Source organism: Theropithecus gelada, chromosome 7a, assembly GCF_003255815.1.
Source record: "Theropithecus gelada isolate Dixy chromosome 7a, Tgel_1.0, whole genome shotgun sequence".
NCBI classification, from domain to species: Eukaryota; Metazoa; Chordata; class Mammalia; order Primates; family Cercopithecidae; genus Theropithecus; species Theropithecus gelada.
Genome location: NC_037674.1, coordinates 6211517 through 6234038, shown reverse-complemented (window position 1 = coordinate 6234038; position 22522 = coordinate 6211517). Strand labels below are relative to the sequence as shown.

The 22522-nt window shown below is 44.7% G+C and overlaps 1 protein-coding gene across 1 annotated transcript in view; it reads right to left on the bottom strand.

Moving 5' to 3' along the window:
• Positions 1-21971, bottom strand: part of TRPM1 (transient receptor potential cation channel subfamily M member 1) — a 149222-nt gene extending 127251 nt beyond the window's left edge. The window contains exon 1 of the mRNA XM_025389927.1: positions 21620-21971. Within this exon, the coding sequence (XP_025245712.1) occupies positions 21620-21916 (297 nt within the window). The 5' untranslated portion in view covers positions 21917-21971. The remainder of the gene's footprint in view (positions 1-21619) is intronic.
• Between the last annotated feature and the right edge of the window lie 551 nt (positions 21972-22522).

Genomic DNA, 22522 nt, shown 5'->3' with positions numbered 1-22522 from the left:
GGCGGGGAACTAAAGGAAAAGGTCAGTAATGAACACAATAGACAATGGAGAGGCCCCATCCAGCCTAGGCCTTCTCCAGACAAGTTCCCCATGGCTCTGGAGACGGCAGATGGAAAGTGTCTGTGGGGCTAGGACATAGAGTGAGACAGAGCCTGCCCGCTGGAGCTTTTCCTCAAGGGGGCCTGAGGATGCATAAACAAGTAGATACTCATATAGGGCAGTGATAAGGGCTGGGAGGGGAGATAAAGGGAAGGGGAGTCCATGGGAGTGGCTCTTTAAGACAGAGGTGACCCAAGTAATTGAACAAGTAAGTGGCCCTCTGGGAGGGGCATGCCCCGGCAGTCCATGCAAAGGCTCCTTCTCCGGACGGGTGGCCGGAGGCCCGTGTGGCTGGAGTGTTGAGAAGGAATGGGAAGGGGGCAGGCTCAGGTTGGGCTGAGCTTAGCCAAGTTCAGCAGGTCACCCCTTTCTGTATCTCAGTTTCCTCTAATGAAGGGAGTGGACTGCTTCTAAGAATCTTAAATCATCTATGTTCTAAAATGCAGAAGCATGTTAGTTATGATCCTGATGGGGTTCAGGACATGTCAATCCAAAATATGACTATAGAAGACCGGAATATGCCACCCCGCATATGCCTCTTTGGCATAAGAGTTATTTTGAGCTGGCTATTTTGAGAAACTGCAGGCACAGGGAGAGCTTTGAAAACACCATAGCAGTTATCCTTTTGCAAGGGAAATTTACATCTATAAAGGAAATCTCCATTTGTAAGGGTGTCTGCCTCTCTGCCCCAGGAAAAGAAGAGTAACTAAATCACCAGAGACCCTTAGTCAATGCAGAAGGCACCTACCTCAATCTGTGTAACAAATCTAACTTCTGGTTTTCCAGTGATTTCCCTGGTCATCTCTTTTAACCAAGTCTTTCTCCACACCCTTCCTTCTTGGTTTCAGAAAAAGTTGGTATTTAAACCTGAAGTCTAAGACCACTCTTTGAGATCTGCTAAAGAGACTGACTCGGCTGGGCACCGTGGCTCACACCTGTAATCCCAGCACTTTGGGAGGCCGAGGTGAGCAGATCACCTGTGGTCGTGAGTTCGAGACCAGCCTGACCAACATGGAGAAACCCCATTTCTACTAAAAATACAAAAATTTAGCCTGGTGTGGTGGTGCATGCCTGTAATCCCAGCTACTTGGGAGGCTGAGGCAGGAGAATCGCTTGAACCCGGGAGGCAGCGGAGGTTTCAGTGAGCCAAGATCGTGCCATTGCACTCCAGCCTGGGCAACAGGAGCAAAACTCCATCTCAAAAGGAAAAAAAAGATTGGCTCAACTGGTTATCCCCCTTATATATAGGAAGGATACATATAATTAAACTTTTGTTTGTTTCTCTTGTTAATCTGTCTTTTGTTACAAGAAGTCCCGCTAAGAACTCATGAAGGGTGAAGGAGAAAATTATTTTTACTTCCCTATGATCCCATCTTTAGAAATAAACACTATCAAAAACCCTAGATATGTGCACATGTTCTGTGTCCATACACATTAGTACGTGTTCAATCAGAGAATTATGGAAGGTTACACACCACCATAGCCAATATGGGCTTCCTAGGAAGAAAGAAGGCCAAATAAAATAAACACCTTATTAAAATATTTCTAAACATCATGTTGAACATGGTAAATGCATACAATTTTTGTCAATTAAAAATTAAAACTAAATAAAATTTTTAAATTAAAAAAAAGAGAATGATCCATCCTACCCAAGTACATACATATGGATGAAATAATTAAAAATGCAAGATAGAATTAGATCTAAATCTACTAAATTTGTAGGGATACCCATTGCTATAGTGTGGCTATTTGTCCCCTCCAAATCTCATGCTGTAATTTTATCTCCAGTGTTGGAGGTGGGGCCTAGTGGGAGGTGTTTGGGTCATGGGGGCAGGTTCCTCAAGAATATCTTGGTGCCATCATCCTTGCAGTAATGAGTGAACTCTCACTCTGTTGGTTTCTACAAGAGTGTATTGTGAAGAAGAGCCTGGCACCTCTCTCCTTTGCTTCCTCTCTTGCCACATGATCTCTGCACATACCAGCTCCTCTTCCTCTTCCACCATGAGTGGAGGCAGCCTGAAGCCCTCATGAGAAGCAGACGCTGGCACCATGCTTCCTGTGCAGCCTGTAGAACTGTGAGCCAAATAAACTTCTTTTCTTTATAAATTACCCAGCCTCAGGTATTCCTTTACAGTAATACAAAATGGACAAAGACACCCTTGAAAAAGTAAGTGGAAGAGTAATAGAGTTGCATAGTGATGAGAATTGTGTAATGTTAGTTCAGTAAAAACAAGCCTGTCAACAAACCCCTGAATGTGTGTACCTGTTTTGGTCTGTGTGTGTAGAACTCGGAGGAAGGCATGGCCATGGTCATGTTGGCCATCTCCTTGTTATCTCTGGGAGAGTGGGAGGAGGGGGGTGGGAGGAGGTTGTAGTGCTGCCTCTGGATGGGTGGTGGGAATGGGGAGAGCACTGGATCCATGCTCCATGGGGTCGCCAAGGCAGCAGGAGGTGTCTGGAGGCCGAGACATTAGCTCTGTGTTTCCATGTGCCTGTCTCTCCCACACCAGCCCCTGCCATGCTTGCTGTCTGAGCATGGGGACTCTTGTCTTCCACCACAAGGTGGATGTCACAGCACCATTTAAACTCTGAATTCAAACAAGCATCTCTTTCAAGCACATGGAATGCCATGTGTGGTAAATCCAGTTCCCACCCTCTATGAGGTAACTGATCTGCCATCATCACAGGCTGGGTTAGGCTGCTACTGAAACAGACAATGTTGCCATTGTGGGGGCCAAGGCCCTAATTCACCAAATGGGCCCCCTTCAGTCTTCAATCGGCGTGATAATAAAGTTCCCTCTGTTTTAATCCTTAACCCGAAGTAACTGGTGTTGGCCAATCAGCTTGTTATTGTTCCAGCTCCCTGTCCTTGTAAGTAACTTTGAAATGACCAGTCTGCTTTTTGCCCTTTGTTTCTGCTTTCCTCAGCCTTTTTTTTTTTTTTCCCCTATAAAGCCAACCTCCTCTGCTCAGCTCATTGGAACACTAATTCTTTTATATGGAATAAAGTATTGCCTAATTCTAGAATTGCAAATAAAGCCAACTGAGGTATTTTAACTAAGTTTGCTGTAATTTTGTCTTTTGACAGATCTGGCAACCAAGGAAGGAACCTGAAAAAGACAGATCTGACAACCTGAGACCCCTGCAGGAGCACAGGAGAAGCCCTGCTCACTCTACCTTTTGGGGAGGTGCCTGTCTTCCTCACGGAGTCCTGAGAAGTCCTATTCTCTTTTGCATTAGTGCTCCCTGATATTTTTGGCATTTGGAGAACCAAGGTTAATTTGTGCTGTGGCAGGGCACGCCACCTTTCGGTTTGCAGTGACTGAGGAGTCACTGTGGCAACAAAATTGTCATTTTTAAGGTAACTGATAACAGTGGCAGTAAGTGGTTATTTTTGGAGGGCTCCTCTTTATTTCTTCTCTTCTCAATGGTGAGGTCTCAGAGCAAAAGCCATCTTGGCTCTGAGATACCCAAGAGCCAACATAAAAATGGGAGCTCTAATTTCTAAAGATCTGAGTACTCTGCCTTCTAATAAACCTGCCTTTTTCATGGACAAGAATTATGGCCCCAGAAGCTGCAAATATTCTCAAAAGTGGCAAAGTCTTACTAAAGATAATTCAGAATGACAATGGCTGTTCTATGGAATGTTACAGGTGAGCACAGAACTGGTTATCTCGGAAGCACACTTGAGTCTCAAGCCTCTTGAATTAGGCAGGGAGAATGGGATGATTATTCTAACAGGCATTCGGAAGTCTCAAAGAGACAACAGGATTCTAAAATTGCTTTTTAAAAAATTCATTGTGAAGAGCTAATAAAAGCTAAAAGTGCAAGACATCCCCCATACCAAGGACAGTAAAACCGACATGACTGCTACTGCTCCTCTGTATCCTATTTTGCCTAAATATTCACAATCTATTAACTTTCTGTCGGAATTGCCTATATTCGCAGAAGAAAACAGTTAAACAGTTTTCTTATAAGATAAAACCACCCCAAACCCTAGGAAATAATACTTAAGTGATTTATGTTCCCTGGATAAAAATAGAGTTCAGAGCCATAGTTTAAAAATTTTCCTAAACCTAGAAAAAACCTGCAAAAGTTTTCTGAAGAATTTGAGATCTCGACTAGAACTTGTGACCCTGAGTTATCTGATCTCTACCAACTAACCCGCATGTGTGTGGGAACTGGGGAAGCCCAAAAATGGGTGAAAGAGGCAGAATGATGTTATCTGACAAGCCCTACCACCTGGTCCACTTATGGGCCAAGCAAAGCCTGAAAAATGACCATTGAAAGCCATTCTTGAAGAGACTCAGTTCCATGGCAACAACAACCTAGGGTGGCCTTCGGACCCCTGAAACAATGGTCTCCAGAATATTGTTGCCATCGGTACAAACAACCAGGGCACTGGCAAGGGGGCTGCCCTTACAAAGATTTTGAGGGAAGCTCCTAGAAACAGCCTGCCAGCCCTCTGACAATCTTCATATTAACCACCAAGACTGATGGCCTCCAAGGGAAGCTCTGATACACTTCTTCCCGTTATCCAGTCTGAGTAGATACCAGAGCCCCTATTTCTACTTTAAACCCCACTCTTACAGGACAACCTCTCTCTTGGAATAGAAAAGAAAAATTCAGTTGTGAGGGATATCAAATTGAGCTCTAGGAATGAGTCCAGGAATAAAAAATGCCTTCTTTGCCCTGTTTATTCAAGGGCTCTGTCCTGAAGTCAGTTGTCTAATTAAGAAACAGGTTAAGTTGAAAAGACCGGGCTGAGTGTAGTGACTCACACCTATAATCCCAGCACTTTGGGAGTCTGAGGCAGGAGGATCACTTGCGCCCAGAAATTCAAGAGCAACCTGGGCCACATAGTGGGACCTCATCTCTATTTACAAATAAATAAATGAAAATTTAAAAAAGAAAGGACTATGTATTAACTAAATGATTTCCAAAACACAGTTTCTTAGCACTTAGCTGGCTTTTGTTTTGTTTTGTTTTTGAAATCCTTGTAAAAGAAATTTATATCTATAAAGAAAATCTATTTTTAAGGGTGCTTCCCTTTCTACATCTAAATCATTAGGAACTTTGACAGTGGAGAATAGATTGGCTTGAAGTTTACGTAAAAAAAAAAAACAACCTTACCTTTGTATAAGGTGCTTTGGCTGACCATTTTGCCTGATCTAGGCCTTACCCATGACCTTTTTTATCTTGGCAAATAATGATGTTTAGATCTAAGTTCTGTGCCTTTGACATGTAAATTTTCTACCTCTTTCCACTCTTTTCTACCTTTTTAAGAGTCCTGCCTTTGGATGTACAAATTTTATGTTGCCTAGATAACAGTTGTTTAGGCCAATAGAACAGGTAATCAGGGCATTAATTGTCTAAACAGGGGAGAGAAACTAGTTGAAAACTGACAAATGAATAATCTTATTAAAACCATATCTACCTCTGTCTGCGTGTCTGTATGTCTATCTGTGTTATGTATATGTGATGTGTCTCCACCAAAATATAAGAAAGAGTCATAATGAACTGGCTTAAAGAAAAAGTTAGCACTTAAATATTTTATCAGAAAAAAGAAACTAACCTAAATGCCTTTTTGTTCGTGTGACTTGGGTAAATCTTTGGTAAGTAAGACTAATTTAATATTGTTGGTTTAATAAAAACAGCTGTGTCTTCTGATCAGCAAAATACGAATGTATTTAACTTTAGCATTCCTGCTTAGGTGGCAACTGTCTACCACTTGTGTGCTGTAAAATAGTTAGCAGCAAAATCATTGAGATGATGGCTAACTTTGTGTAACCAGCAATGTAAGCATAATTGTTAAGAATGAGTAAATTATGTGAATGTAAATGGGATACAAATATATAAATACCATTCTCATAATTTTAAAATCTTTTTCAGTAACTTAATCCTAAAGTCATGTTATGATTAATAGATATTCATGAAATGTTTAAGTCATCTCTAAGTTAAAACACTGAAACATTAATTGCTGAACATAAGTTTAAGGTATATATGCTTTGTGCTATAGTTTGGATACTTGGCCCTCTAAACCTCATGTTGAAATTTGATTCTTGGCTGGGCATGGTGGCTCACGCCTGTAATCCCAACACTTTGGGAGGCCGAGGTGGGCGGATCACCTGAGGACAGGAGTTTGAGACCAGCCTGACCAATATGGTGAAACCCTGTCTCTTTTAAAAATAAAAATAAAAATAAATTAGCTGGGCATGGTGGCGGGAGCCTGTAGACCCAGCTACTTGGGAGGCTGAGGCATGAAAATCACTTGAACTAGGGAGGCAGAGCTTGCAATAAGCAGAGATCGTGCCACTGCACTCCAGCCTGGGTGACAGAACGAGAATCCGTCTCAAAAAAAAAAAAAATTGAATAATAGGAAAGAAAACAAACGTGATTCTCAATGTTGGAAGTGGTGCCTAATGGGTGGTGTTTGGGTCTGGGGTGGGATCCCTCATGAATGGCTTGCCCCCACCCTCGTGGTAATGAGTGAGTTCTTGCTTAATTAGTTCCTGTGAGGGTTCCCTGAAGAGTTGGTTGTTAGAAAGAGTTCTGGTATCTTCTCCATCCTTCTTGCTGCTTCTCTTCCATGTGATCTGCACACACTGGATCACCTTTACCTTCCTCCATGAGTAGAAGCAGGCTGAAGCCCTCACCAGAATCAGATGCTGGCATTATGCTTTTCATACAGGCTGCAGAACTGTGCACCAAACAAACCTCTTTTCTTTATAAATTACTCAGCCTCATGTACTCCTTTATAGCAGCACTAAACAGAATAAGACATTTTCTAATATTTGTGTGTTTGTTTGTTTGTTTTTTGAGACAGAGTCTTGCTCTGTTGCCCAGGCTGGGGTGCCGTGGTGCCATCTTAGCTCACTGCAACCTCCGACCCCTGGGTTCAGGTGATCCAGCTGCCTCAGCCTGCCAAGTAGCTTGGATAACAGGTGCCTACCACCGCACCCGGCTAATTTTTTTTGTATTTTTAGTAGAGAAGGGTTTCACCATGTTGGCCAGGCTAGCCTGGAACTCCTAGCCTCAAGCGATCCGCCCACCTCAGCCTCCCAAAATGCTGAGATTACAGGCATGAGCCACCACACCTGGCCTCTAATCTTGTTTTTATATGGCATGGTGAAGCTAAATATGTTTCGGTCTGTTAGTAAACATAAAAAATTGTTCTATGAGGAATCACATATTTCTATAAATTAGAACATGCATGTTTATAAAATGTTGGTATATGACAGTTCAAAATTTATTTCCTAGGTTTTCACTAGAAATTAAGTTTATTAAGTATTAAAAATTTTAATTAATATGGGTAATTCTGTACGCAAAGTGTATTAAAAAAGTAAGATGTGGTTTTTGGTGAGAAAATTGTAGAAGGACATGAGGATATACCTTTGTTAAAGAAAAGACTAATTTCATCTAACTTGGAGGTTATTTAGAGAATGTCTTAAAATATGGACTAAGGAAAAAAATAGAAACAAGGCAGACAGAAACCAGTACGTAGGAGAAAGTGGTGCAAAAAAGTCTATAAATATGAGTGTGTATTTTTGATAGAAAAATGTTGAGAAGAAAAGTAATTTTTTTAATGTATGAGAGAGAATTTTGTGTGGTCATAATGACAGAGAAAAAAGTATATTTTTGTCATGAGGTAGAATGATTGGTTATTCTAATATGAAGAAAGAAATTTAGGACAAAAAGGTTTAAGCAAGTTGTAGAAGATTTGTGGAAGTAAAATCCTATGAAAGAAATTTTGTGTGTGATCAAGTTGGTTAAAATTGGTTGTGAGGGATATCAAATCGAATTCTATTAATAAGTCCAGGAATAGAAAATCCCTTCTTTGCCCTATGTATTCAAGACCTGTGCCCTGAAGTCAGTTGTCTAATTAAGAAACAGGTTAAGTTGAAAAGACCAGACTGGGTGCAGTGGCTCACATCTGTAATCCCAGCACTCTGGAAATCTGAAACAGGAGGCTCTCTTGAGCCCAGGGGTTCAAGACCAGCCCAGGCAATTTAGTGGGACCTCATCTCGATCTACAAATCAATAAATAAATGAAATATTTTTTTGAAAATAAAAGAAAATATTTTTAAAAAGAAAATATATCAACTAATGATCAACTAAATTATTTCTATATATCAACTAAATGATTTCCAAAACACAATTTCTTGGCACTTAGCTGTCTTTTTTTTGAAATTCTTTGTAAAAGAAATTCTATTTTTAAGGGTGTCTCCCTCTGCATCTAAATCATTAGGAACTTTTACAATGGAGAAGACTTTGGCTTGAAGTTTACATAACAAACCTTACCTTTGTATAGGTTTTTCTAGAAATTAATGTGTAATATCAAAAAGTACACTGATGCAAAACTGAAATTTGATTTATTATGTTAAAACAACAAGGTTTTTTTTTTTAAGTATTGATTTGCTCTTAGTAAATTATTGTGAGATCTTGTAGGTAATTGGCCTAGAAAACAATGATTCTGTTTAATCAAAATAATTTCCTATGCTTCACATTTTCTTTGTTAAGTCATTGATTACTTAGGAAAACTAACACTTATCTCTATTAAAGAGTTAAGGTTTTTGACCATTATGTTACTTCTTGTATTTGCTTTTGAAGTCTTTAATTATCACTCTGGCTAAATGAATGATTATTACTTAGCACAGTGACTTGTAATCTTATTTTTGATCAAGTCTTTTGAACTTTTATTTTTGACAAACGGCCCAAAATCAAATTCACACTTAATATTTGACCTCAAACTAACTTTTGGACACTCCAGAAGGGCCCCTGGAAGTTCAAATGAGAAATATTAAACCAATTAGACTCATTTGATATGTTAAATTTTGTGGAAAACATTGTCAAATAATGTTAAATTTTCTTTGAGTTATATTTGTATATATTCCTAAGGTGTGCCACAATTTATGAAACTTCTAGAAATCTGATGTGTTATCAAGTCATAATGTCAGTTATTATGTTAAAGTGTTGTACACTGCAGAAATAACCAAATTTTCTTGTCGATTGCATCCTTTCTATAATGGAGTCTCATCAGGCTTTTAACCATGGCCACTTTAAGTCTGGTTGTCTACAGTTAATTGGTTTATTCTGATGCCTTTCTGAAAGCTTTTTGCAGGCAACTACAATTCTAAAGCAATGTGCCTTCAAGGAGGTTTGTAGAAAGAATGGAAAGAAGTCTGACAAGTATAGGTTTCCGATAACTTTGAGGTACTATTGGACTGAGTAAGAAAGCCTAAAGCTCAGTTGAAGAAACAGATGGGTTTGTGAAACTGCTGAGATCAAACAGAGCAAGAATTAATTACATGAAGCTGAATGAACTGATGAAGAATTATGAGTTTTCACAGCTTTTTAATTTGAAGTATTGTTGGTTCATTTTTGTTTTGTTTTGTTTTTTTGAGACAGAGTCTCCCTCTGTTGCCCAGGCTGGAGGACAGTGGTGCTGGAGTGCAGTGGTGCTATCTTGGCTCACTGCAGCCTCCACCTCCCGAGTTCAAGCGATTCTCCTGCCTCAGCCTCCTGAGTAGCTAGGACTACAGACGTGCCACCACACCTGGCTAATTTTTGTATTTTTAGTAGAGATGGGGTTTCACCACGTTGGCCAGACTGGTCTTGTACTCCTGACCTCAAGTGATCCACCCGCCTTGGCCTCCCAAAGTGCTGGGATTACAGGCATGAGCCACTGTGCTCGCCCTGTCTTCCAGTTTTAAGGAAAGTTGTTATTTTTTTTTTTCTTTTAAGCTAGCTACAGCTTACAGCAATTTTGTAAAGCATACTTTTATAAACAAAAATTAGAATGTTTGCTTTTCCTGCCTACCTGATCCTTCTACAATTCAGAAGCTATCTGTGAGTATTCTTACTTGTATGGCAATATGGTTATTTGAATAACTTCAATAATAATTTGCTCTCTTTATAACAGGATACAATTAGAAACATTGGTTGTACTACCAAGGCTTTGACTGGAATGTCATATTTGAGAATACATATGGAAAGTTAGGCTTCAAGAGTTCCGAGCCTTACAGTGAGCGAGTAAAAGGTCATCATTTCCTGGCAGGCGCAGGAACCTCAATATATGAGACGCTGCAGGCAAAGTCTGATGTCTGCCTTGGTTCGGCTTCCTAGTGTCCAGGTTTTTCAAAGTTCCATCTGAGGCCAGGTACAGTGGTTCACACCTGTAATCCCAGCACTTGGGAGGCCGAGATGAGCCAATCACTTAAACCCAGGAGTTCAAGACCAGCCTGGGCAACATGGCAAAACCCCGTCTCTACAAAAAAAATACAAAAATTAGCCAGTGTGGTGGCACATGCTTGTAGTCCCAGCTACTTGGGAGGCTAACGTGGGAGGATCACTTGAGCTGGGGAGGTCAAGGCTGCAATGAGCCATGAGCGCACCATTGAACTTCAGCATGGGTGAGACAGCAGGACTCTGTCTCAAAATAAATGAATAAATAAAAGTCCAATCTGAGATTCTTTGTCAAAATATCCATCCATGCAAATTTAAAAGGAGCCTATGTGGTTACTTTTGCTGTAATTATTAATTATGTAAATAAGGTCAATGAGACTAAATTTATTTTGCAAACAAATTAGTTTTACTCTGTTGATCTTTGGTATAAATGGGGGTGACTATAAGACAAAAATCACATTTCAGAAGAAAACTATAATACACCTATTATTAAACTATGGCCCTGTTCATTGTTTTTGAGATTTTTTTTTTTTTTTTTTTGAGACATAGTTTCACTCTTGTTGCCCAGGCTAGAGTGCAGTAGCATGATCTCGGCTCACTGCAACCTCCGCCTCCTGGGTTCAAGCAATTATCCTGCCTCAGCCTCCCGAGGAGCTGGGATTACAGGTGACTTCCACCACACCTGGCTAATTTTTGTATTTTTAGTAGAGATGCGGTTTCTTCACATTGGTCAGGCTGATCTCGAACTCCCAACCTCAGGTGATCTGCCCACCTCAGCCTCCCAAAGTGCTGGATTACAGGCGTGAGCCACCGCACCCGGCCCCGGCCTTGTTTTTGAGTTTTTATTATCTGTCTGTAGACTGGACTAGATTCTAACTTCTTCTTCTCATTTTCTCCAATATCTTACCACTCTCCAACTCAAACCAAAAACTGCTCTGTTTCTGAAGTCCTATAAACTGAAGCTGGACAACTAGATATAAGTCTCAAGGGAAGGTCTCATGCCCTTGATGTGTAGCCACACAGAGTTCCCTAGAACGTGCACTGCCACAGTCAGAGACGTTCAAACTGGAAGCCGGGACAAGAAGATGCTGACTTAAAGCTGTGGACAGCCTTCTCCAAGGTGTCAGAACAAGACTCCGTGTCATAATGACTCTTATCCCTTTTAATTCTTTTTTTACTTATGCCTGCCTCTTTCACTTGGCAGGATAACGCTGCAGTTACAATTTCACAATCAGTAGCTTCTGTGGGTTAACTGGATGGAATGTTGACTCTGTCATATCAAACCTAAATAGTTACAGGATCTAACAAATCCTCTAGGCCACCTAGTGGGCAACTTTAGCAACATCCCAAACACAACTGTTCAAACTGTATTTGTGGTCTCTTTTACAGAGGTAGCACTCTCTTTTTTAATTTAACCTACTCCGGGGAAGCTAGATGTTAGAACTGCTACCTAACAATGGAACGGGGAGGAAGCTGTACAGTTGCTGACACTTCTTGTTGTGCATAAATACATCAGAGCGTGTAGAGACACAGCTGCAAAAAATCAACACACAGCCCACTCAAAATGGGTAGAGGACTCATCAGGTTCATTTTTTGATCTGTTTGATTTTAGTTGGTTTGGCTATAAGGTTGTCTAATCTTTTGGCTTACCTGGGCCACATTGGAAGAAGAAGAATTGTCTTGCACCACACATAAAATACACTAATGCTAATGACAGCAGATGCAAAAAACAAAACAAAACAAACACACACACACACACACACACAAAAATCTCATAACGTTTTAAGAAAGTTTATGATTTTGATTTGGCCCAGACTTTGAATATGGGCCTCATTCAAAGCTGTCCTGGGCCACAGGTTGGACACACTTGGTTTGTGAGGACCCTGGTTAAGGAGCATACTCCATATTCAGTATTAACCTCCTTATAGTCACAATAGTATTCTCCTTGGTGCACTGTATCCTCTGAAAAAGTTTTAAATGTTTGCATGCAGCCATCCACCAAATGTCAAATGGTCCCTTTTCAGCTGGAATGACAAAAAACTCAAACGCACAGTCATGAGACACCATAACCTGTGAGTGACGTGCTGAGACTGGAAACACAGAAACTGAGGGGTTGCTGAGAGGAGTGCTGATACCCTTAGTTCTGGTCTCACCTAGGTGACAGTCTGACCAAAAGTGGGGAATTAGTAAATAAAAATTAAAAGAAGTTGTTGCTTTTGGACTAAGCCTGCTCTAGGCCTCAACAGACCAGACTAAAAATCAAAATGGAGGCACCCATGTTAAAGTTACACATCACCAAATGGAAACTCAGTCGTTACCTGGCCTTCTGGAAAATCAGGAGAGAGAGATAACAGCCTAATTTACCAAGCAGGCCAGTTTCAGTCTTCAGTCAGCATGATTATGAAGTTCCCCTTGCTTTAATCCTTAACTTGAAATAACCTGATATTAACCAATCCATTCCTTTTCCATTTTTCTGTCTCCCTGTTCTCACATTACAAGGAAAGTAACTTTGAAATGACCAATTCAAGGCCGGATGCGGTGGCTCACGCCTGTAATCCCAGCACTTTGGGAGGCCGAGGCAGGAGAATCACCTGAGGGCAGGAGTTCGAGACCAGCCTGACCAACATGGAGAAACCCCTTCTCTACTAAAAATACAAAAAATTAGCTGGGCGTGGTGGTGCATGCCTGTAATCCCAGCTACTTGGGAGGCTGAGGCAGGAGAATTGCTTGAACCCAGGAAGCAGAGGTTGTAGTGAGCCAAGATCATGCCATTGCACTCTAGTCTGGGCAACAAAAGTGAAACTCCATCTCAAAAAAAAAAAAAAAAAAAAAAAAAAAAGAAAAAATTCAATGTTTGTTCCTTGTTTCTGTTTTCTTCAGCTCTTTTTGTGCTTAAGAAGCCCTCCTTCTTTCCTCACCGTGGAATAAACTTCTTCTTTTTTATGGAATAAAGTATTGCCTGATTCTAGAATTGCAAAGAAAGCCAGTTGAGGCCTTTAAACTAAATTTGTTTTCATTTGGTCTTTTCACAGTCATCATGGATCCCCAGCTCCAGAAACACTGCCCGGCACACAACTGAGCTATGTGCACATGTTTATCTTTATTAAAGCACCTCAGCGGGCTTGCAGAGAAAAATAATAAAGAACTGTTCTGAATTCCCATAAACACTTTATTAGCTGATAATAAGATTTTGCTCACTTTTCAGTCGGGGTTCTGAAATTAAATTAAATCTATGACTTTTTACAAGGGTATTCCTTTAATGGCATAAAATATGTAGAAAGCAAAGAATTTCCTAGTGAACAGGCAACACCATCACACCTCACAGATATGGAAACTCAGGCCCAGAGAGGTGGAACGGCTGTCCTGTGGCCACACATCTGAACTGGGATTTGGACTAAGGATTCCCAGTGGCTCTTGTTCATCACTCCCAGTCGCTCTCAGATTAGCTGCCCCTGCAGTCCCCAGGCTGGGAATTGCGGTGCAAGCAAGGCCTGTGTATGGCAAAGTGCAGCTGGATGGTGCCACTCAGGGTAACATGGGTCTTCTCTAGACATTTACCTGTGTTCATTTGGGGGAGCATTTCCAAGCACACATATAGGCTGATGTGGAAAAAAAACCTATAACTTTTCTCAGTAGCTGAGATAACCCTGGGGGTGGAACTGCTTTAAAGGGGACCAGGGGTCCAGGTGCCCAGGGAGGTGGCGGCTGCTGAATGGCCTGCCAGTGATGGTGGCTTCAGTTTATGGCTTCTGATCTGCTGAGTAGTGAAATCTTGCCTGGGGCTGGTGTGCCTGTGGAATTGCTGGGACCAATTAAAAAAACAAATAAAACAAACAAAACAAAAACCGTCAGCAGGGGCTGGGAAGAGAGAGGTCAAGGAAGGACAACAGGGAGGCACAGAGATTGTGCAGTTTGTCTACTGTGTCCTCAGCCTTCCCCAAGATTTCCATAACAACAGTCCTTGTGGGGAGTGCGGCAGTCCAGGCTGACCCCAAGGGTCTAACAAAGGGACAAAGCCAAAAGACAACTTTTCTGAGTCAAAGATCCTCAAATGAAATGGATCTGAACGGTAGGTGCGAGGACAGCAGGACCCGGCTCCTTGATCTTGGGAAATGTGTTAATGAGCTGGGGGTGAGCAATGAGGCTGTGCTCACACCCTCCAGCTCCAAAGGGGGTTAGGGGGCTGGGGGCCTTCGGGTGACCTGGCTCCGGCACAGCTGTACCCTGCGTTGTGTAGGAGAGAACGTTCCATCCTGATTATGTAAAATCAAAGTCCAACCATCAACATTACATACTAGCAAATAATTCTCTGTGATGGTGCGAATTTCAATGGAGCTTCAAGGCCTCCCTCAGTGGAGAAGTAGCTTTGTTCTGTGAAAGGAGGAAAGGTAAACTCTTCATCAAAAGGCTCCCACGCCTCACCAGGGAGAATGAAGAGACAGAAAAGCAGCTAGTCAGTGGCATGCACCTGTCAATTTCAGCAGCCTCTCATCTGTGCAGATAAGAACTCTCCTGGCCTTGGTGCTGTAAGGGATGCTAGTCATCTAACCCCCTAGCAAACATGTGTAATCTGCACAGAAGCCTGTGGGGAGAAGAAGGTGGCTGGCTGATTTTTGCCAGCACACAGACACCCCCAGGGTAACCTCACTTCTGGCGCCTGTTAGACAGCTGGGTGGTCTGATGATCCATCCCCTAGGCATGCTGGGAGCCAGGCAGCCAGGGTGGGCACTGGGTCTCCTGCCTCCCCTCCCTGCAATCCTGGGCAACCTGCAGATGCCCTGCACAGCACACATGGCAACAGTGCGACCCACCTGTGTCCCCTCAGACTTCAGTGGAAGAGGGACCCCGCAGGTCTGAGAGTGGCTGGTTCATGTGAGATGCCATGACCAACCTTTCTAAAGTGGAAAACACCCAAGTAGCCTAATAGCCAATTAGGCTATTCTAATTCTACGTGGAAGGGTTCTACGTGGAAGGGAACTGAGGGCTGGGGAAGCCAGGCAAGAAGCAAAAATCTGTGAATGGCCAGAGGGACACTCTATTGGCTTTGGGGTGGGGACAGGCAGGAGAAGGTGGCTTTCAGGACCCCTGAGAGTTTACCCTGATCTCTGAGGAGCCACCGCTACCTATTGCTCCAAGAAAATAACATCCCGGCTTAGCTGAGGGGGACAGGTGTGTGTGTTCTCTGGCTGTGCTTAAGACACCAGGTTTTTCAAGTATTTCAGCAATTACAAAGGGTTCTATTTAATGCAGCATGCATAGGAACCAAAGGCTGTCCCTCTGAGCCTTTGAGGATAAACTGAGGGCTGCCTGGGCCCTTGGGGTGCGTGGCTGCTATGACTTGTCATGCATCTTTAAAATCCCTCTTCCATCTTGACAGTCTGCCAATTTCTTCAGTTCTTAAACCTGAAGATATTCTGTCGGTGAGCATTGACAATTTGGTAGTGACTTTGAGCAGCAAATTCTTTTTCCTTTCTGTCTTTCGTTCTTAAACATCCTGTGCTTGCTGCATCCCCAGGCCTGGGTGGCAGAAGGAGGAGCCCATCCTCTAGCTGTGCGGGAAGTCAGGGGTAAAGCCCATTCTCCATTTCATCCTTAGGAGCTAACTCCTAATCTTGTGTTGCCAGCAGCCCTAAGTGTTCTTAAGTGTCCTCAGCCTGGCCTGGGCTCCAGAAATGGTGATGTATTTTGCATGGAAAGGGTTTCTTCTATAGGCGACTTTGGGTTAAAAGGCCCTTTGTGGGACTTATCAGAGCCTTTAGTTTGCTGATGTGCATTGTGGATCTCTAACAGAGGACTCTGTGGTCCCTTTGGTTTGGAGCTGGGCATGCCCTCAGGCTGGCGTTCCTGGGTGCACTTGTTGTTAGGCTACAGAGGGACCCCTTGGAGAGGAGAAAGGAAGAAACTGGTCAGGCAGGCAGTTAGGGTGGCTCCTCAGTTGAATTTTTTCTTTTTTCTTTTTTTTTTGAGACGGAGTCTTGTTCTGTTGACCAGGCTGGAGGGCTGTAGTGCAATCTCGGCTCACTGCAACCTCCACCTCCCTGATTCAAGTGATTCTTCTGCTGCAGCCTCCCAAATAGCTGGGACTATAGGCGTGCACCACCACACCCGGCTAATTTTTGTATTTTTAGCAGAGAGGGGGTTTCACCATATTGGCCAGGCTGGTCTCAAAGTCCTGACCTCGTGATCTGCCCGCCTCAGCCTCCCAAAGTGCTGGGATTATAGGCATGAGCCACTGCACTTGGCAATTGAATCATTTAACCCTATATAATGTGGCCTACTTTCCAACCTGACTATGGCATAACAGCACATGACAGATAAAAAAGGAAAATGGCCAGGTGCAGTGGCTCACACCTGTAATCCCAGCACTTTGGGAGGCCAAGGCAGGTGGATCACTTGAGTTCAGGAGTTCAAGACCAGCCTGGCCAACGTGGTGAAACCCCGCCTCTACTAAAAATACAACGATTAGCCAGGCATGGTAGTGGGCACCTGTAATCCCAGCTACTTGGGAGGCTGAGGCACAAGAATCACTTGAACCTGGGAGGTGGAGGTTGCAGCGAGTCGAGATTGCACCACTGTACTCCAGGCTGGGTGACAGAGCGAGACTCTGTCAAAAAAAAAAAAGAAAAGAAAAGAAAGAAATCAAAATATTTTACCCCAGAATATGTTTCTTTGCTGTATTTTGAAATGGCCCACCATCTTTTGTGGGGGAAAATTTGCAGCTGTAAAGAGTTCTATTAAGTAGTAGAGCTTTCCCCTTCCAGGCCTTCCCAGTCCTGAAGAGATTAGCTGAGAGTCTAGCACCTTTTAAAGACCTAAACAGGAAACACTTGCCATCTATTGTCTCTAAGGGTGGCCACCTGAGAGACATCATCTACATAACAAAAACTTTGAACTTCCACACACTTCTTTCTATTGATTCCAGGTTTTTGATAATAACTTAACTTTTTCAACCAATTGCCAACCAGAAAACACTTGTGTCCACCTATGACCTGTGGGCCACCCTCCCCACAATATGTCCCCATTTCTGGACCGAACCAGTGTATACCTCACATGTATTGACTGATCTTTTATTTCTCCCTATAATGTATAAAACCAAGCTCTAACTCAATGCCTTGGCACATGTTCTCAGGACCTCTCAAGACTGTGCCTTGGGCCATGGTCACTCATATTTGGCTCAGAATGAACCTCTTTAAATATTTCACAGACTTTGACTATTTTTGTCAGTATTACAGATACAGCTAACCACCTCCACTTTGAAGAGATATATGTATTTATTTTGGATTTCCCTTGTGTGTCTTAGATTTTTCTATAAATAGTATGCTTTCATTTTTTTTTTTTTTTTTTGAGATAGAGTTTCACTCTGTTGCCCAGGCTAGAATGCCACTCACTGACTCCATCCTTGACATCTTTGGACTCAAGTGGTCCTCCCACCTTAGCCTCCCAAGTAGCTGGAACTGCAGGTGCCCTCCACCACACCTGGCTAATTTTTTGTATTTTTCATAGAGATGGGGCTTCATTATGTTGCCCAGGCTGGTCTCGAACTCCTGGACTCAAGCAACTGCCCACTTTGGCCTCCAAAAGTGCTGGGATTACAAGTGTGAGCCACCACGCCTGGCTAGGGGCTTATTTTTCAATTCAGCAATATGTTCTGAGGTTTATCCATGTTGATACAGGTGGCTTGGTTCATTTGTTTTAAGCGCTGTGTGGTATTTCATTATGTGAATAAACAAAAGTTTATCCATACCCTTTTGAAGGAACTATTTATTGTTTCTGGTCTTCTATGGCATGCAATGTGAATGTGAGCATTTTTGCACCTTTCCTTGTACACATGTGCTAGAATTTGTCTAAGGTAGACGGGTATCATTGCTGGACTATACTATTACTAATTGTATTTAGGATCTTGACCTTTGACTCGTGACTTTATCTGTGCCTTTTAGCAACAACAACAAAAATGTAGACAGGGATAAAAGTGCCAGGCAGAATCTCATTTTTCATCTCCTGCATGAGTACTTGGAGGCCTGGAAGAGGGACTGTTTTGGCCAGTGGGGCCCCCCAGCAGCAGGCTGCAGAGAGATGGAGCTCAAGGCTCCCCCGTGTCCCCAGGGATTTACTCACTGCCTCAGGATTCCACGCTGTGCATCCCTGTTGGTCTAAGACCAAAGGAAGAGCTTCAGAGCTGGGAAGAGCAGACCAGCCAAGGACAAAGGGTCAGATCTGCCTTGTACAAATAGAGGGTCAGGCGAGATGACCCTGGAAGATTTGTACATAGTGCAGTTTGTGTGTGTTTTTCCCACAGGGCAGCTGGTGTGTTTCAGCAAACACTGTGCAGAGGGGTGCTGCTTTCAGTTAGGAAACCGGGAACCGGCACCGAGCTGCTGCGTCAGCGGAGGGCCAAGTATGCAACGAGATAGAGTGAAAGCAGTCCGCTGTATGCCCATGTGATTTCACGCCTGTTTCCTAGTACTTCCTTAAAGAATGGCTTCCTTAAAGCCAGAGGTATTATCTTCCATTCTTCCATCAATAATTTTACTTCTTAAGCGAGGGCTTTTATAAACAGGCCTTAGGGCAAAGTGTGTCATCAAGATTCTTAACTCCTACAAGTTTTTGTAGGAGTTTGGCATGCACCGCTGTTGTAGGACAGGGGTCCAGATCCAGACCCCAAGAGAGGGCGCTTGGATCTCGTGCAAGAAATAATTCAGGGCGAGTCCACGGTGAAAAGTAAAAGCAAGTGTATTAAGAGAGTAAAGTAGGCCGGGCTCGGTGGCTCACGCCTGTAATCCCAGCATTTTTGAGGCTGAAGCGGGCGAATCACAAGGTCAGGAGATCGAGACCAACCTGGCTAACATGGTGAAACCCCGTCTCTACTAAAAATATGAAAAATTAGCCGGGTGTGGTGGCAGGTGCCTGTAGTCCCAGCTACTCGGGAGGCTGAGGCAGGAGAATCGCTTGGGAGGTGGAGGTTGCAGTGAACCGAGATCGTGCCACTGCACTCCAGCCTGGGTGACAGAGCAAGACTCTGTCTCAAAAAAAAAAAACAGAGTAAAGTAGTGAAAGAACAGCCGAACGAACAGCTACTCCATAGACAGAGTAGGACGTTCCTGAAAGCTAGAGGAGGACATGCCCACGCTAGGTGTGATATTCATGTATATGGAGAGATGTGCTCTGCTACAAGGGTTTGTGATAAATGATTTATTTTCTTAATTATTATATTTTGCAAGAATCAATATTATTATTTTTAAAGCAAAATTAGGAATCCATTTGCTCTCCAGATATCGGGATATCTGGACACTCCCAAGTCTGGGTCTGTTTAGTAAACATTATTAATTTGTTGCCATAACCGTAAACATCTACAGGCTAGAAAGGCCTAACTTTCTGGGAATGCAGCCCAGCAAGTCCCAGCCCCATTTCCCCAGGCCTCACTCAAAATGGAGTCGCCCTCACTCAAAATGGAGTCGCTCTAGTTCGAACACCTTTGACACCACCACAGTGTGGGATCACCTCGCTGTGATAGGGGATAGGGGGCAGGGGTCATCTGTGTCCTTGGGCTTGAAGTAATGCAGAGTGTGAGATCCTGTAGGAATGGCTGTGAGTGTGCTGACATAAAGGAGGTGCTGTTTTTCCATCTGGACCAAAATGGAAGTGATTCTCCCGTCCTCCCCTTTTGCTGAATTCCCTGCTCCCAGACCCTACCCATTGCAATTCCAGGGCACCAAACATACAGCAGTATGGGCACAGGTGAGGAGGCGACATCAAATCCAAAAGACAAAAGCCTGTTCCTTTTCAGAGCTTATCAGGAAGAACAGTGTGGGCCAGCTTAGTGCCGGGGAGGAGGAGGTCTCGTGGAGCCACCGGGCCCGGGCTGTACGGCCAGCGGTGTGTCTCTTGTTCCTGCCAAATGCAGCAGTGCATTTGCGAACGTAAACTTACACAAGAACACGAGTACATGCCATCTCTAAAAATAATGCTGACTCACACACGCGCACAAAAGCAGATAGACGTGCCTGTACCCCACTGAGCCCCAAGGATGGATCTTTCCCATTTTGGAATGGAAGCGAGCTTTAACTCTTTATTGTTATTATTTTTTAAAGAGGCTTTTATTTTTTCCATTTGCATTTTCAGGTTCATGAGGTGCCAGAGACTAGCAAACACTTGGTTGGACATCTGCTTCTGCCCCATTTTATGGACCGGGAGACCGCAGCCTGGTGAGCTGCGTATGGATGGGAAGCAGTTCCCGCCTGAGGCTCTGTTTTTAGCCCAGATAAGGAACCTGTCTGAGTGTGGTCACCTGGCTCATACTGCTTCAGCGGCTCCGTCCCCAGCTCTGGGGTCGGTGGGCATGTCGCAGGTGCTCAGTAAGTGCCAGCTACGGGGCTATACGCTCCCCGGCCAACACAAGGGCTGCACCCGCTGCTGCTCTCCCAGCTCCCTTGCTGCCTCCCCCCACCCTCCTGTGCACAGTGGGCAGTGCCCTGGAAGAAACAGAGATCCCCACTGAGTCCTCAGGGTGTGCAAGGGATGTCCAGAGGCCTCTGCTGTGGTCTGGGCTGGCCTCCCACTCCATGCCAGGGGCAGTCAGGGAGTTAGGGTGAGAGGCAGTGGCCTGCCCAGTCCACTGGGCTCAAGTGGTTCTTTCAGGCAGCCCTGGGTGCTCAGGGCCACCGTTCCCAGGCTGGCTCAGAGTCACCTAGGAAAAGCACACCTAAGTCTCAAATCAGCATGTGCTGTGGGAGGCCCTGTCTGGGGTTTCTGGGAAAGGCTGTTCCCCACAGCTGGTGACGAGTCCTGGGAGCCTCTTGCCCTCCCAGGTTCTCACCTAGGGCCCCTCTGGCCTTCCCTCCTGTTAGATGGTGCTGTCTGCTTTCCTCTATCAGACCCCATCCCCTGAGGGCGAGGCCCAAGCCTGAGTCATCCCTAGGTCCCCCAGAGCCCACACAAACATCTGATGCAGAACAAAGGGTGAGCTTGAGTCCAGCAGAGAGAACTAAGGGGTGCCACCCTCGCAGGGAAAGCAAGAGATGCAAAACTCTGCAACTGCTGACTCCAGAATGGCAAAAGGATTTGTGCCACCCAGATGCCTCCCGGGTGTGCCACGGCCACTGGAAGGTGGGAGCAACTGAGAGCACAGGCATAGGATGCGGCGGCAGGAAACATAGGGCACCTTCTGAGAAGGGACCCTGACATGAGAGCTCTGAACACCCCATGCCCCATGCCCACCCAGCACAGTTTGGAAGGACAGGGCCCGCTGGGCCAGCGCTCTGAGATGACAGAGCTGGAGACCAGTGTGCTTCTGCCCTTCCTCCCGGCTGCCCGCAGGCCGCCGGCAAAGCTCACTTACCTTCTGTGACCCTGATGTAGAACTCTTGAGCGAGCCCCGCTTGAAGGAGCTCATCTCTCTCTCGGGCAGCCCGTGAGTTGCCCTGCTGACTCCCTTGGGTGGCCAGGCCGGTGGCACGGGGGCTGCCCTCCCTGGGTGGGCAGGAGCGGAGCCACACGCTCGGCAGCAGCCCCACGCACTAGGCGCGTGGGCCCAGATCCTGGGGTGAGGCCAGCTGGCAGCTGGGTCAGCCCAGGAGGAGCATGTGCTGGCTTTTGGTGGCCCCTCCTGCCCGACTCCTGACACCACCCCCAACATCTGTAATCAGGCCTAATCCCTCCATCCCCAAAAGGTTTAGAGGGAAGAGATTTAGCAAATGGCGATTGAAAGTAAATCTACTTTGACAAAGTGGTGGCTGCAAAGGGTGGTCTAATGGGAAGGATTTGGCTGTCCCGAAAGGTGCATTGTGAGGGCAGACAGCCCCTCACTGCTGGCATCTGAGGCCCCTTGGAGGGTGGCATCCAGATCCCAGAGGCCTGGTGCCCACCTGGCCGACCACCTGAGTCTCAGAGCAGAATTTGCATCCGGGCCTGGGCCATGGGTCTCAGCTCTCTCCTTGGAGCCGCCAGTGGGCATTTTCTCCCCGTTAATCTGGCAGCAACACAGCAAGCCGCCTTCTGCAGATCCTGTGGCCGGTGGCCTGTCTGCTCTGGGCTGCTCTGGTACGTGGGGCTCTCCATGTCAGTTCTGATTTCCAGGGCGCCTGTCTCGCCCCTCTTAAAGGCAGGTGGGATCACGGGTCTTTGCAGTGCAAGCTTGGCCCGAAGTGTGCCGCCCTGGCTGCCGACCCTCCTCTGTCTCCTACAGGCACATGCGTGTCATCTCCCACGTGCAAGGGAACAGACTGGAGCTCAGAGAGGACAG